Source organism: Idiotropiscis lumnitzeri, chromosome 7 (assembly GCF_059441095.1).
Source record: "Idiotropiscis lumnitzeri isolate Australia: NSW breed Sydney's pygmy pipehorse chromosome 7, RoL_Ilum_1.0, whole genome shotgun sequence".
Classification (NCBI taxonomy): Eukaryota; Metazoa; Chordata; class Actinopteri; order Syngnathiformes; family Syngnathidae; genus Idiotropiscis; species Idiotropiscis lumnitzeri.
In genome coordinates, this window is record NC_142397.1 from 1,588,086 (window position 1) to 1,601,403 (window position 13,318).

At 44.5% G+C, this 13,318-nt stretch overlaps 1 protein-coding gene across 1 annotated transcript; it reads right to left on the reverse strand.

Moving 5' to 3' along the window:
• Positions 1 to 430: 430 nt before the first annotated feature.
• dclk1b (doublecortin-like kinase 1b) lies at positions 431 to 12,891 on the reverse strand. Its single transcript, XM_088301058.1, has 17 exons — positions 12,758 to 12,891; positions 12,353 to 12,625; positions 11,051 to 11,432; positions 10,503 to 10,852; positions 6,821 to 6,920; positions 6,039 to 6,155; positions 5,849 to 5,943; positions 5,376 to 5,463; positions 5,151 to 5,317; positions 4,898 to 5,017; positions 4,673 to 4,819; positions 3,490 to 3,623; positions 3,306 to 3,383; positions 2,947 to 3,040; positions 2,788 to 2,868; positions 2,587 to 2,700; positions 431 to 1,289 (listed from the first exon to the last, which is right to left on the reverse strand). Exons 3-17 carry the CDS (start codon positions 11,409 to 11,411, stop codon positions 1,074 to 1,076), a joined length of 2,262 nt encoding a protein of 753 aa, XP_088157184.1. The 5' UTR covers positions 11,412 to 11,432; positions 12,353 to 12,625; positions 12,758 to 12,891; the 3' UTR covers positions 431 to 1,073.
• Between the last annotated feature and the right edge of the window lie 427 nt (positions 12,892 to 13,318).

Consider the following 13,318-nt stretch of genomic DNA (forward strand, 5'->3'; position numbering starts at 1 on the left):
TTGGGAGGGCTTGACGCCTCTAATTGCATTTTCAGTCATGTGCTCTTACAATGTCACTTCTTTCACCATCAGCATGGAATTATTTCCATTATTAAATGAAAATAAATACATTCACAGCGCACATAACACATGTGGTAACAAATTCTTGGCTCCATCCACTCGAAGGTTTAATTAACTTTATGCACCACAACCTTCGATCGCGCAGCAACAGCCACGTGACAAAATGGTGCAACAGTATAATCATAAAGACATTAAAATGTCCATGAAGCAGGCAGGCGTTCCTGCAGTACATACTCTTGACCACAAGAGGGCGACAGAGCGCTCCCTTCTAAGGCTCCAACATTCGAGTGGCTTGTTTATTGTGAAACCAAGCCGAGAACTCGTTTCTATATAAATTGCGTGTGAAAACTGAAGAACAGGCGCTGAAATTAAATGCTCTGGAAGTAATTCAATTGTTGTAATGTGACACGTATGCTGGAATGGCTTCAAGAAATGTGTAAGGAGAAGGGCCTGTAAATTTGTTAAATGATTCTGGATTCGGGAATTGTATTGTTAAAATCTGTCAACTTTTTGGGAGTTCCCAAGATGTCTTGAATGAGCTAAACAGTTTCCCTGTGAAACAGGGAATATGGGAGAAAATGTGGAATCATGAAAAAAGGTGCGAATTTGGAGATGCGAAAAAAAATCTCCCTAAATGTTCCCAATGAGCTAAACAGTTTGAAGTCTAAATGGCTTGAATTGGTGGAGAAATGTGGAACTGCGACTGTGGCTGCTGAAAATATGAAGCTGAACTAAAATACTGACTAAAAAAATCTTGAATGTGTGACTTAAGAATAGTTTCAATCAGTGGAAAAATGTGAAAGGACCACTAGGTAAATTCCTTATAATTATGGAATTTTTCGGTGAAAAATTGGAAGTTGCCTAAGCTTGTTTTCCAAAAACATTCAAATATGACTTATCCAATTATGCGATTGCGGTTGAATGCTGTTCAGCATTCACGATAAAAAAATAAAAATAAAAAAAATACAATCATGGCTTGTGAAGCGAAGTGAAGTCATGAGCAGACGGCGTCCTCAGAACGGAGACACGGGCGACTGCACCGTGTCGGCCGTACCGGACGGAGAGTAGTCGTCCGATTCGGATGTGAAGTCGGCGGGGGACACGACCACCGGGTTGGCGCCGTGGGGGGACGCCGAGCAGACGGAAGAGCGAACGCCGTGTGGGAAGTTGGCGTCGGGGTGATATTGTCTTGGACGGAAAACTTGCTTCTCCTTGTCCAGTGGCGTGTTCTGGCAGAGCGAGGAAACAAAACAAAAATTCGTCAAGAACGTTTGGTAACTTTTTGGTTCGCTAATGTTGCAGTGCCTGGATAATTTCCATCAAAATATTTTTTTTCCCTAAAAATAGAGCCTTTTCCTCCACAACATAAACTTTACTTTTTTCATGATAAAATACAAATGTTAAAAACTACTTTTGTGCAACTCGTTTCTTGAACATTTGGAAAAAAAGATATATGAAACTTTATCATTGTTTTTCTAAAAATGGGGGGGAAAAATGCATGATTTTCCGTTAAAATGTGAAATTTTCCATCTTTCCATTTTCTTTTTTTCTTCTCCAATAATATTATGTAAATCTACGACTACTTTCGAAAATACAACCTTTGACCAGGACTTTTAAATAAAATTAAAAACATTTTCAAAATGCACCATTTTCTTGAAAATTATTAAATTATTTTCCTTAAAAATATACAACTTTTGTTTTTCAATATATTCATTACAAAAGGTATACTTTTTAAAAGTAAAACTTGAAAAATCTATTTTCTTGTATAATTTTTTTTAATTACGTACAATCTATTTTTTTCAAAATATATACTGCCGTTTCCATTTTTTTTCCTGAAAAATATGATCCTTTTTCCTTGAAAAAATTTTTTTTTTCTTAAAATACTTTTGGAAAATGTGACATTTTCTCAGAAAAACATGACTTGTTAAAAGAAAGTGTTAGAAACATTCTCAAAATTTACCTCTTTCTTGAAAATGTACTTCTTTGCCTCAACAAAAACAACTTTTACGAGAAATACTTCTTTCTTTGAAAAAAAGTATACTTTTTTTCCTCCAAAAAACAATTTCAACTTTTTGTCAAAAATAAGACTTTCCCCCAAAAATAAAATTTTGTAAAAATAAAAATGAATAAAATTCACTGAAAATATTTCATTTCCTGGGAGAAAAAAAACTACTTTTTTTGTCAACAATATATTGCCTTTTTCCTTTTTAAAGATATAGGACTTTTTGGGGGGGTATGACTTCTTATGAATTTGTCATTTGCTTGAAAAATAAATCAAACATTTATTTCTTGAAAGGATAAAAAAAATTTTCTCCAAATAATTTGGGAAATTCTGACTTTTTACCACTCAAAAATATGACATTGTGCTGGAAAACATTTTCCCTAAAAATCACTTCATGTCAAAAAATAAAAGAATTACTTTCATACAAGTCATCAACTAAGATTTTTTATTTATTTTTTGGAAATGATTTCCATATTTCCGAAGGTCCGACTTGTCCGACAGTATTTGTGCGCGTGCGACCTTACCGTGATGACCATGACGCCTGCCGCTGTGCTGCTGCCTTTGGGTCCGGTGTTGAAGTTTTTCTTGATCCTCACGGCCACGGGCAGCTGCTGCTGGTTCTCTGGCACGCCGTCCTCCTGCGAAGGCAAACATTGGCCCGCAGCGCCGCTTGAAGCTTTGAGCACACGGGACGGGAAGCGGTGACATCATCGACGTCTTCTTACATTGACCCACGGGTGCTCCAGCACCTGCCCGGCCGACAGTCTTTGGTCCACGTCCGCCTGCAGCATGCCACTGATGAGAGCCTGAGCAGCGGACAAGCAAAGGCGCGTTAGTCTCGCGGCGATGTCACGATTGAGGAGGATTTCTCGCACGGCACTCACCTTGGCAGAGTCCGACACGCTGTCCCAGTGCGGCGACGGGAACTCCAACTTGGCCTTGAGGATCTCTTGGAACAGACCATCGTGGTCCTCCCCGCTGTTGGGCAAACACACAAACGATTACTCACTCGGTGGATGACTGGTTAGCAGTTCGGAGGTGCAAGATTCGATTCCGGCGCCGGCCTTCCTGTGTGGAGTTTGCGTGTTCTCCACGTGCCTGCGATGGTTTTTTCCGGGTACTCTGGTTTTCTCCCACATTCCAAAAACAGTTCAGTATTTTTGCGGGCTCATTTGCTATTGCTGCCACTCACTATAGATTGTGTTTGGATTAGTTTCAAAGTGTTTGGGGCGGGCGCACGTACCAATTGAAGGGCGGGAAGCCACACAGCAGGATGTAAGTGATAACACCCGCAGCCCAAATGTCCACCTTGAGGCCATACCTGGAATTGAACAGGAATTTGGTGAAGCCGACCGGCACGACGTCGTCACGTTGTACTAGACGTGCGAAATTCAGTCAACTTTCAGAAAGATGACGTCAGGACTCACCCCTTCTCAGCGACAATCTCCGGCGCCACGTAGGTGGGCGTGCCGCACACCGTGTACAGGTAACCGTTGACAACGGTGGCCAGGCCAAAGTCGCCCAGCTTCAGAGACTGACTGCCGTCGTGGTGCCGGTAAACCTTTGGCGCATGACAATTCGTGGAAAGGAAGAAGCAATTAGCCATGTTGTTTGTTGTCAAGGAGCCTCTCATAAACGCAAAAGCAATTCAACATAAGGTCGTACAAATTAAAGCGTCGTCCACACTGAAAAAAAAAAATGTTCGCACAAAATAAAATCATCTGGATCCAGAGACACACATTGTTGTCTTAAAAAAAAAAAAAGATCCGGAGGTATTTTATGCGACCACTTGGCACTACCAAATTTGGTAGTGTCTAAAAAAAATTTGATAAATTCAACCAAAAAAGTTTTTCAGTGGAACAATTGTTATAAAATCATTCTTTACAAGTACAAAGATGTATTTCGTGTGGAAAATTTAAAAAAATTGAATATGGATTTAAAATTTAAAGTTTAAACTGCTTACAATATGCATCGGTGTAAAAATAGAAAATAATTGATCACAAAAGGATTTGCAATGATAAGGCAAATCTTTTGTACCTTTATTTATTTTCACGTTTAGTTCAGTAGTTAAACAGTCAAAATGCGTTCATTTTCTTTTTTTCTCAAGTTACTGGACTATTTGTAACAAGGAAAAAATGCAGATGTTAAAATAAATACATATTTTGGTTATAAAATTAGTTCTAAATTAAAAAAAATCGAAATCGGGAACTGAAAATCGAATCAAATCAGGGCTTCAGTGAATCGTTACATCTTAATCATTTTTTTTTCGTTTTTATGGCCCAAAGCTCACACTGCCACCGATAGTGAAAATCCACAAATCCAACAAAAAGCTCTGTAATTGCATGTAGATGCCACAAGATGGCAACAAAGAACTTTTTTTTTTCCTCATGAGACAAGGCTCTGTTCTGTACTTCACCTCAACTTCAACAATCGCCCTCGCCCCAAAAATGCCACAAGATGGCGCCAAAGCAATAAAGCAACATGTTTTAGATTCGAAACGACTGGCTTGCTTTACGATATTCGTTCAATAGAGATGTTTGGTTTTTCTTTTTGCTGACATCCTCGCTTCTCAGCTTAAGAACGTCGCCTTTGCGGTGTGCGCTTGTTTACCAGCAGATTCTCCGGTTTGATGTCTCTGTGGACGATGTTGAGGCTGTGCAGGTACTTGATGGCGCTGGCCAAGTTGAACAGCATGCAGCCGGCGTCCCGCTCCGTGTACTTGTTGGACGAGGTGATGGCGTCAAACAGGTCGCCGCCCTTGCACAGACGCAAACGTGCAGCAGCAGGCGTGACCACTCCAAAGGTGGGGCTTCAAATGACCAACACTTGGCATACCTTGACTAACTCCATGACCAGATAAATCTCATTGCCCGTGTCCATCTCTTCGATGAGGAGCACGATGTTGGGATGTTTGACCCGCCGCAGGATGGACACCTCGCTCTGGATCATGTGCTCCTGAACGGCACGGAAAACTCAAACACAGCGGCCAAAAAGGAAACATGCCCTCGACTCAAAAGGGATGTCAAGTCAAAAATGTCATAATATGTTCACGGCGCCCCGACTAGCGGTTATTTAAAAAAAAAAGCACCTTTCCTCTGCATTTCTCCTTGCTGATGATTTTCAGGGCGTATTCTCTTCCCGTGGATCTCTCCACACACTCTCGCACCACGGCAAAGTTGCCGCTGCCTAACGTGCGGCCCACTTTGTAGCGCTCGGCGATGGAGGCGGGCACAGTGGCCTCGCCCGTTGGCTCAGCTGTGGAGGGGGGCGGAGTTATGAAAAGACTTTGCGTGCGTCGTGCGGTCGCTCTCACCTTCGCCGCCGGGTGCGTCGCCTTCGTCCATGAAGCTGCACACCTTGGCGGAGGCCAACGACAGCGACGAGCCGCTGTGCTGCCATCCCTGAAAATGGGAAGATTGCGCAATAGTCATAAATTCAATAACAAGGAGATATTCAACTGTGTACCATTTTTCTTAAAAAATAAGTCAATTTCATTGACATTATTCAGGGATTTTATATCACATTTTTTTTGGTATTTTTCATATTATTTGGGATTGTTTTGAAGGAGATAATGCACATTTTTTATTAGATATATTTTTGGTTTTTTTTTAATAGTATTTTGCCCCATTTTTCCAGCAACATGCTGATGTCATTTTCCTCACTGAAATCATGAAATTACATTTTCATCTGGCCTACTTACTAACCACGATCGTGCGAGCATGTCCACGTGCTTATAAGAAAAGTCGTCATTTGTTATTCCGGACTGAAAATGTCAACGGCCCCAACCTGCTGTCTTCTGAGGCTGCCCGGACTGGTGGGAGACGGGCAGGGCGATTTCCCCGATCGAGGGGTGGACAGCTGACTGCCGGCAGTCCCGTTGGCTGGCGAGAAAATAAATAAATAAATGGAGAGGTGCCATTTTTTCTTGCTCCCCTCTTCCAATCTGAAAAGGGTCAAACAATTTGTGAGGCCTCACCTGAGCCAGTCGATGAGGGCGACTTGCTTCTGCGGGACATTCCGCCGCTTCTTGGAGAGCAGCGACCGTGCACGGACGGAAGCCGACCGTACGAGGCCGACTTGGCCACTCTGCAATCTGGAGAGAATAGAAACAACAAACAAGGAAAGTGTGCCGCGAGGCAAATGTGGTGCGGCGAACCCAATCGGCGGAGAGTTAAAAATGATGACTTGCGTATCAACGGGTCACTTCATTGCCAACAGCCACGGGGACAGGCAAACAAACGTCGCAGAACTTGCGGTACAAGTTTGAAAACTGCGAGGTTAAAGGAAACCCAAATTGGCTGAAATACCAAAAGTGAGCGAGCCAATATTAAAATCAAGCGCATTGAGTCGAGGATTTGATTTGGATCCCGCAAAAAATAAAAACTGAGTTAGCTACCAAGAAATAAGCGAGCAGTTTAGATGTGGTTCACGCTCATTTTATAATCAACATTTTGGAAGAAGAAGAAGCTTGGCACAGTTTTTACACCGGCCGCCTTCAGGTTTTCAGCCACCCTCAAATCCAGTTTTCAACCCAATCTGCTGGATCCAAAATAAAGTGACTGCAGCAGAGATGGCAAGTTCGTCCCTGGTATAAATTCAAGAGAAGATGGACGGATTATTTCTATGAATAAGGACAAAAGTGTAAGGATGGAAGGGTGCCCAATTTGCAGAAGGATGCGGGGCGGACCGGCAAAATAAAAATAAAAAAAACTTGGGGTAAAATTAACCCAAACTGCTTCAAATCTAAGCCACACTTACCACTTTCATCCAAACTGAAGTCATCTTGGTAGCGGTACTTTTCGGGCCCGCAAGCAAAGAAGATGTCGTCATCCCCAAAAAAGTCCTGAAGGCACGTGACCTGTCAATCATGAACACAAAGATGTCAGTGGTTCTGTTTGGAAAAAAAAAAAATCAACTGGCCATGGCCACAACTGAACTGTATTAGGCTGTGATTCTTTTGTGCGCCACAAGAGGGAGCCTGCGTACCAATCACGGTTGCACACTTTTGAGTCTCACTCCCCCAAATGATGAAAGCTTGCAAATTGATAAACAAACGTCTCAGTGGATGCTCGCATTAAAAAAAAAGCCAACTCAGCAGTCATAAATAAATCAAAAGACGTTGATGGCGTCCTGGCTTTCTTCTTAAGAGCCGATATTGATACACTTAAGCGAAGCGCGTTTCCTCTCACTGGGAAGGAGAGCATCGCTGGCAGCTTAACAAAAGCAGTTAGTGTTTAAAAAAATCCTGACGTCGTCATGACGGCAACATAAAAATGATTTTCACTCAGTTCGGGCAAAACGGGCAAACAATGAGCACGGGGGCCGAACTGGCCCACTCACTCGAGTCCGCCCCTCCTCCTAAAAACGAGTCCCAGCGGGGGGCGGGGCGAGCAGCAAGGATGGCTGTTGCCAAGGAGACGGGAGGCGGGTGCGAGTGAGGAAGAGGTGATGAGGAGGGCCTGGTTGATCTCAGGCCACAACTCAGACCGCTGAAGAACCAAAACCACCATGGACGGTTTGTTAGGACCAATGAAAACGAGCGGAACGATGTTAAGATTCCCTTTATTAGTCCCACAATGGGGAAATTCGAGATTCGAACCCAGGCCTCCTGGGGAGACTGGGACCGAAACGCGGCGCCTTAGACCACTCGGCCATCCTGGCAGCCTCCACCAAGGCAAAAAACTGGGTGAGAAAAGTAAGAAACACCCAAAAACTCATTGTGAAACCCAAACCCTACTTTGAGACCCAATTTTGAAAAACAAACCTAACTTCAAAACCTATTTTGAAACCATACTTTGAAACAGCAAGCCTAAAGTAAGGTTACTAACTTTGAAACCCTACTTTGATGAAACATGTGGCAAAAACATCACATCATTCTTTACATTGTTTTTAATTATGTCATTATTTTTTTTAATAAAGTTCAAAATTATATATCATTTTCTCATTAGAAGCACACTCAATTTTTTTTTTTTTTTGGCGATCCACTGCTGAGACTTGCCGATGCACCACAGGCGCCGCCGCATTCCGCATTTCCACCACCTCGGCACAAAAGTTGTCTTTTATCCTCGCTTAAGTCGTGAAATTGCTTTTCATAATCATCATCAGCATCTCGCAGCCAGAAATCGAGGCAGTGATCTAAAATAGCTTCCCACTGCTGGGGAGAATCACACTTTTTGTTTGAAGAGCTAAATATAGAAAGTGCCGGATTAGGACTGCTATTAGGAGTGTCGAGGACAAATGCAGAACGATGCCAAGCAGTCAACTGCCATCTTGATTTTGCAGATGAACCGTCAGTAGAGACAAAACGTTCTCAAAAAAGCTGCAGAAAATTCCACTGTTCCGTCACAGTCTTTGCCTCCAATTGATCTGACCCCCCCGCCGCGCCCCCCTCCATCGTCCGTCATTCGGCCCGACCGGCTGATTAAAAGCCAGCCGGCCGCTCAATATGCTGATGCTTGACAACAATGAGAATGTTGGATGGGGGAGGGGTCGCTTGGCAAAGTGGGGGTGCAGGCGGGCCTGATGGAGCTGCTGTGTCACTGAGCCAGCATGCACAAAAAAAAAAAATCAATGAAAGCCGCACACTCACCAGCGCCCTGGTTACACTTCTCCATCGCAAATGGACAACAACGGGAGCGATTTGCCACTCTTCGGATCAAAGCCTGCAAGGCCCAAATTGTCGGATGTCTCCGAAACAATATTCCGGGTTGTGTCTTAAGACTGAATTTTCATCCCATCTTCTCGGTAGACGCGCAGGCCCAACAGTTGTAAATGCATTACTGCGGCGAGTGGAACGCCACAGACCAACCAAAGCCGGTCATGCGTGTTTACTTCTCTTTAGCGACATGTAAGAGTCTAACCACACCAGCGATGTCGTTAAGGAGACTGATGGTTGGAAAGTGTACCCAAAGATAATGCAGCCATTCATTATCCGATAAGCGTCTCCTCACGAGGGTCGCGGGGGAGCTGGAGCCGCTGGAGCCGCTGGAGCCTATCTCATTTGTCTTGGAAGGGTTGCCGGCCATCGCAATCCTACATTGGGGCAATTCAGAGTGTCCAATCAACCTACGAGCAGGTTTTGGGAATGTGGGAAGAAATTGGAGCACCCGGAGAAAAGCCACGCAGGCACAAGGAGGGGCATGCAAACTCCACACAGGAAGGCCGGAGTTGGAACCGAAAAACGCAACTCAGGGAGGCAGACGTGCTAACCAGTCAGCCGCTGTGCAAATGACAGGGAAGAATTTGTTAACCCGCGGTGCCATTTGCGAACAATTGCCGCCCGGAAGTTCACGCGACGTCACGTTTTAACCAGGACACAGTCGTGGGGTGATGCCATGTGTTCCATCTTGGTGCCGCCGCCGTCCCGAGTCCTCTCACACATCCCTGACATCGCTGCCTGCAGCACCGCTCTGCAGCAGTTCCTTAGCAACCGGCTCGGGAAACCACATCGCCATGGAAACCAGAGACACCATCAGAGAGAAGCGGAGGGGGGTGAAAGTCATTCGATTGTTTTTTTTATATGGGCCAGAGCATGGATGGCGACCAAATGCTAGCTAGCTAGCTAGCTAGCTAGTGAGCTATCTCGGTAGCCGGCTAGTCTTCCTGTCTTTTTATCTATTGATTTTGAGAACACGAGAGCCAAGTCACTAAACAGGATTGATCACCGTCCGTTGTGTTAGCAGATACATCCGTCTTACATCCCTTCCAGAGAAGTACATTAAATAGAGGCCGGGAAATCTCATTTCTCATTCCCAACGGATCTAGAGTGGACATATCTGTTTTCCAATATAAACTTTGCAATCTAAAGTTACAACAATAAAAACCCTTGATTAGTGAGTAAGTCAATTATAATAATCGCAGAAAATGCTAATAAAATGTGAGCATTTAAAAGAAATGTGTTTAGAAATCCCAAATTGGTGGAAAAGTTGCTGTACAGATGTATCTTGACATACACGTTTTATTTGTTGCATAACTACGCATCTAACTAAATTGACTTGAATTGATCATTATTATTGGAAAATATAAAAATGAGGGCAACAATCCAATTAATCGATTAATCGGATGATATTAGTTCTTTTAACATTTCGTTTGGTTAATTGTTTGGTTGTTTTTCTTTACACATTAACACATAATAAATTCAGGATAAAATAATGACAATCAAACATAATGATAAAACTAATCAGCTGATTAGTTAGCGAGTTCAACAAATAGTACAGGACAAAGTATTGCAAAGCAGGCAAATGAGCCGACTGTAATTCATGCCTGCTGTCTACGGCACCAAAATGTATTTTATTTAATTTATAGTTTTTATATTAATTGACCGATAAATTGCTTATCTGAATATTATTCTGCCAAATATTGGAATCTGCCTAAAAAAAAATATATATATACTCATAAACTCACTGACTTTGACGTGGAAAAAGAGCAACAGGTTACATACGGCCTTCCCGTCCACCGTGAAGAGCCGCTTGACGGCGCCGCTGTCCAGTTTAATGGCGTCCGTGATGTCGGTCATGACCTGCTCGAAGGAGTGCGCCGTCTTCTTGTTGAGCAGGACACGCACGGCCTTGCGAGGCTTGACGCCGCTGCGGACGATGGTGACCAGCTTGGGCTTGATGAAGTCCTTGCTCTCCCGGGTCTCGGGCGAGCCGGACCTGCCGCTGCCGAGGGAGGGCGGGTCACGGGGGGACGCGACGGGCGTCCTGGCGCCGGCAGACCAGTTGGGGTTGACGTTCTTGGTGTAGTCCACCTTCTTGTACGCTTCGAAGGAGGCACACACGTAGCTTTCGCCTAGAAAAGTAGAAGCACGTGCCTTGGCATTTGGGTTGCAAATGGGGGAATACGGAAAGATTCTGGAGAATTTCAACGATAGGTAACGAATTTTGGAAACACTCTGAATTGGTGAGAATTTGTAGGCTTGATAATCAGAATACCATGTTTGGACAAGTGGGAGCACATAGAAGCTATTTTGGACTGGATTTCGCTCACCTTCCACCAGCTGCTCCATGCTCGCGATCCTCGCCAGGCCATCGATGGAGTATATGGTCCGAACCCCCTGCGGCAGGTTGACGTTGTCCGAAAGCGCTCGCGTGAGATCGGCCAGGAGCGCCTCCAGAGAGCGGAACCTGTCCTGGGAAATGGCGTACACGATCCCTTGGAAGTAACGGTCCCCGTTGCGGTAGAAGCGAACCTTTTTGGCCTTCTTCTCCGAGCTCAGCGCCTGCAGCGTCCGAGTTCGGTACAAACTGCAGTGCGCGCTGTGAGTGGGGCTGGGGAGTCCGTTGCCCCGGGAGCCCCGGCGGGCATAGCGCTGCGCCTTGTCCCGCTCGTCAAAGTGCTCCAGCTCCATGTTTGATGCTGCTTTGACGCCCTAATAAAGACAAAGCAGAAAAAGTTCTTCGATTAAAAAGGGGACATACGGTGGTCACTTGACTCGTGACTTTAATCATTTCCTTGACCAAGATCTCTTAAATAATCAACTGGTTTTGTGACGTGTACTGTAATGAAGCACTAACACACACGTGCATAGTGGCACACACACACACACACACGCACAATTACAGTGATGTCAAGGGCCCTGGCTGTAGCACCCACATTAACCACATGTTTGTCATGCTCCTTGTGAATGTTTTCATTGTTCTAACAACCCGTTCAATAAATAAATCACTGAAAGTGAATCAAAGCTTATGGCTCGCTATTTTTTCCGTCCCACACACAAAAATGGGTAAGTTGGTAAGCTAACAGTCTTGTCAATGAATTTTGAACAGTCCAATAGTTGGGTAGCTCATTTAGACCAACATGGAACTCTTTTGTTACGCGTCTTTTTCCTTCCATTTTCTTGAAACAGGACCACCCCCTCAAAACAGGCTCTTTTCAACAAGGCCTGTATGCGAGGGTGACAAGTGTACCATAATTGGTGGTCCTTGGGGTATGTTGCCAAAAGCATGTCGGACGTGTTATGAAGGCACCTGGGAACTGTTTGAAATTGTGAATTTGAGGAAATCCGCACAAATCTGCTTGTGCTGAGCGCCTGAAGCCCCCCCTTCACAACCATGCTGCTGCTAGGACACATAAGGAGGAGCAAGTCACACCCATCCCATGCTGCTTGTTTTAACACCTTCCACAATCAGCACATTTCTCATTCATTTCAAAATATTAATAATAATAAGACACAAAGAATGTAGCAGCAGAAGCATGCACATAAAAGCAGCTGAGCAATTGAATTTCTTGCAAGACAGGAAAAAATGACAACATCCAACAATGGAAGGAATTGGTTTGGATTCGGCCTACCTTCGAGATGTGAGCAGAAGCTTGTCAAAAAAAAAGGTTGAAAGTTGCCTTCAGATGCATTCATTTGATGTCACTGACAGAGCGAGTGTCCTTTTGTGCACGCCCGCCTGCCGTGTGCTCGCTGGCTCGCTCGCTCGCTCAGGCTGGAGCCGGTGTCCTCCTCCTCCTCCTCCCTGCTGAGCTTCCGTCCCCTCCTCCACCTGCTACCAACTCCTCATCGTCATCTTTCTTCCTCCCTCCTCGGCCATTGCACTGCGGTGGTGTTCACCGGACCTGTGCTCGTCCACGGCAAAGCGCGCATGCGCAATATGATTACAATAAGTCACGAGTCACCAACCTTTTTTAAATTTGAAAACGACTTCTTGACTACTGATTAAAGCGAAGGCCTACCAATTTGATACACACTTGTAACAAATTTGCTCAAATTACACTTCCGTGTTCAAATTAATACTTCTACAACATTCCTAGAAATTCATTATGTCCAATCACTGGTGATGAATATTTAGAATAAGCCGGCAGGCTACTCGTCGCCCCTCGGTGTTGGTGATCACCACCATTGAGGGCGACGGGATCACTGATCCCGGAGCTACAAGTTACAGTGGCCGTAGTGCTAAAAAAAAAAAAAAAAAAAAAAAAAGCTTCACAGTCACGCATTGATACACACATTCTACACTAACAGGAGACTGCCGCCATGTAAGGCGCTGCTCGGCCCACTGTTAGCGAATTAGGGTTGTATGTGTTGCTCAAGGACACTTCGACAGCGCAAAGTCGGAGCGATAATTGTGTGCTGTTACACGGCACTTTTGTTAAGTATTTCTGGTTTATAAAATTGCAATGTGGAAGCGATTTGGAGGGAAGTTAATTTGGCTAAATCCCAACTGAATGCCCAACTACCAAATACACCACCAACTCTCAGCCATGCTAGGCAAAAGCTGGACACACGATGGCGCATCGAGCTTTGCGCAA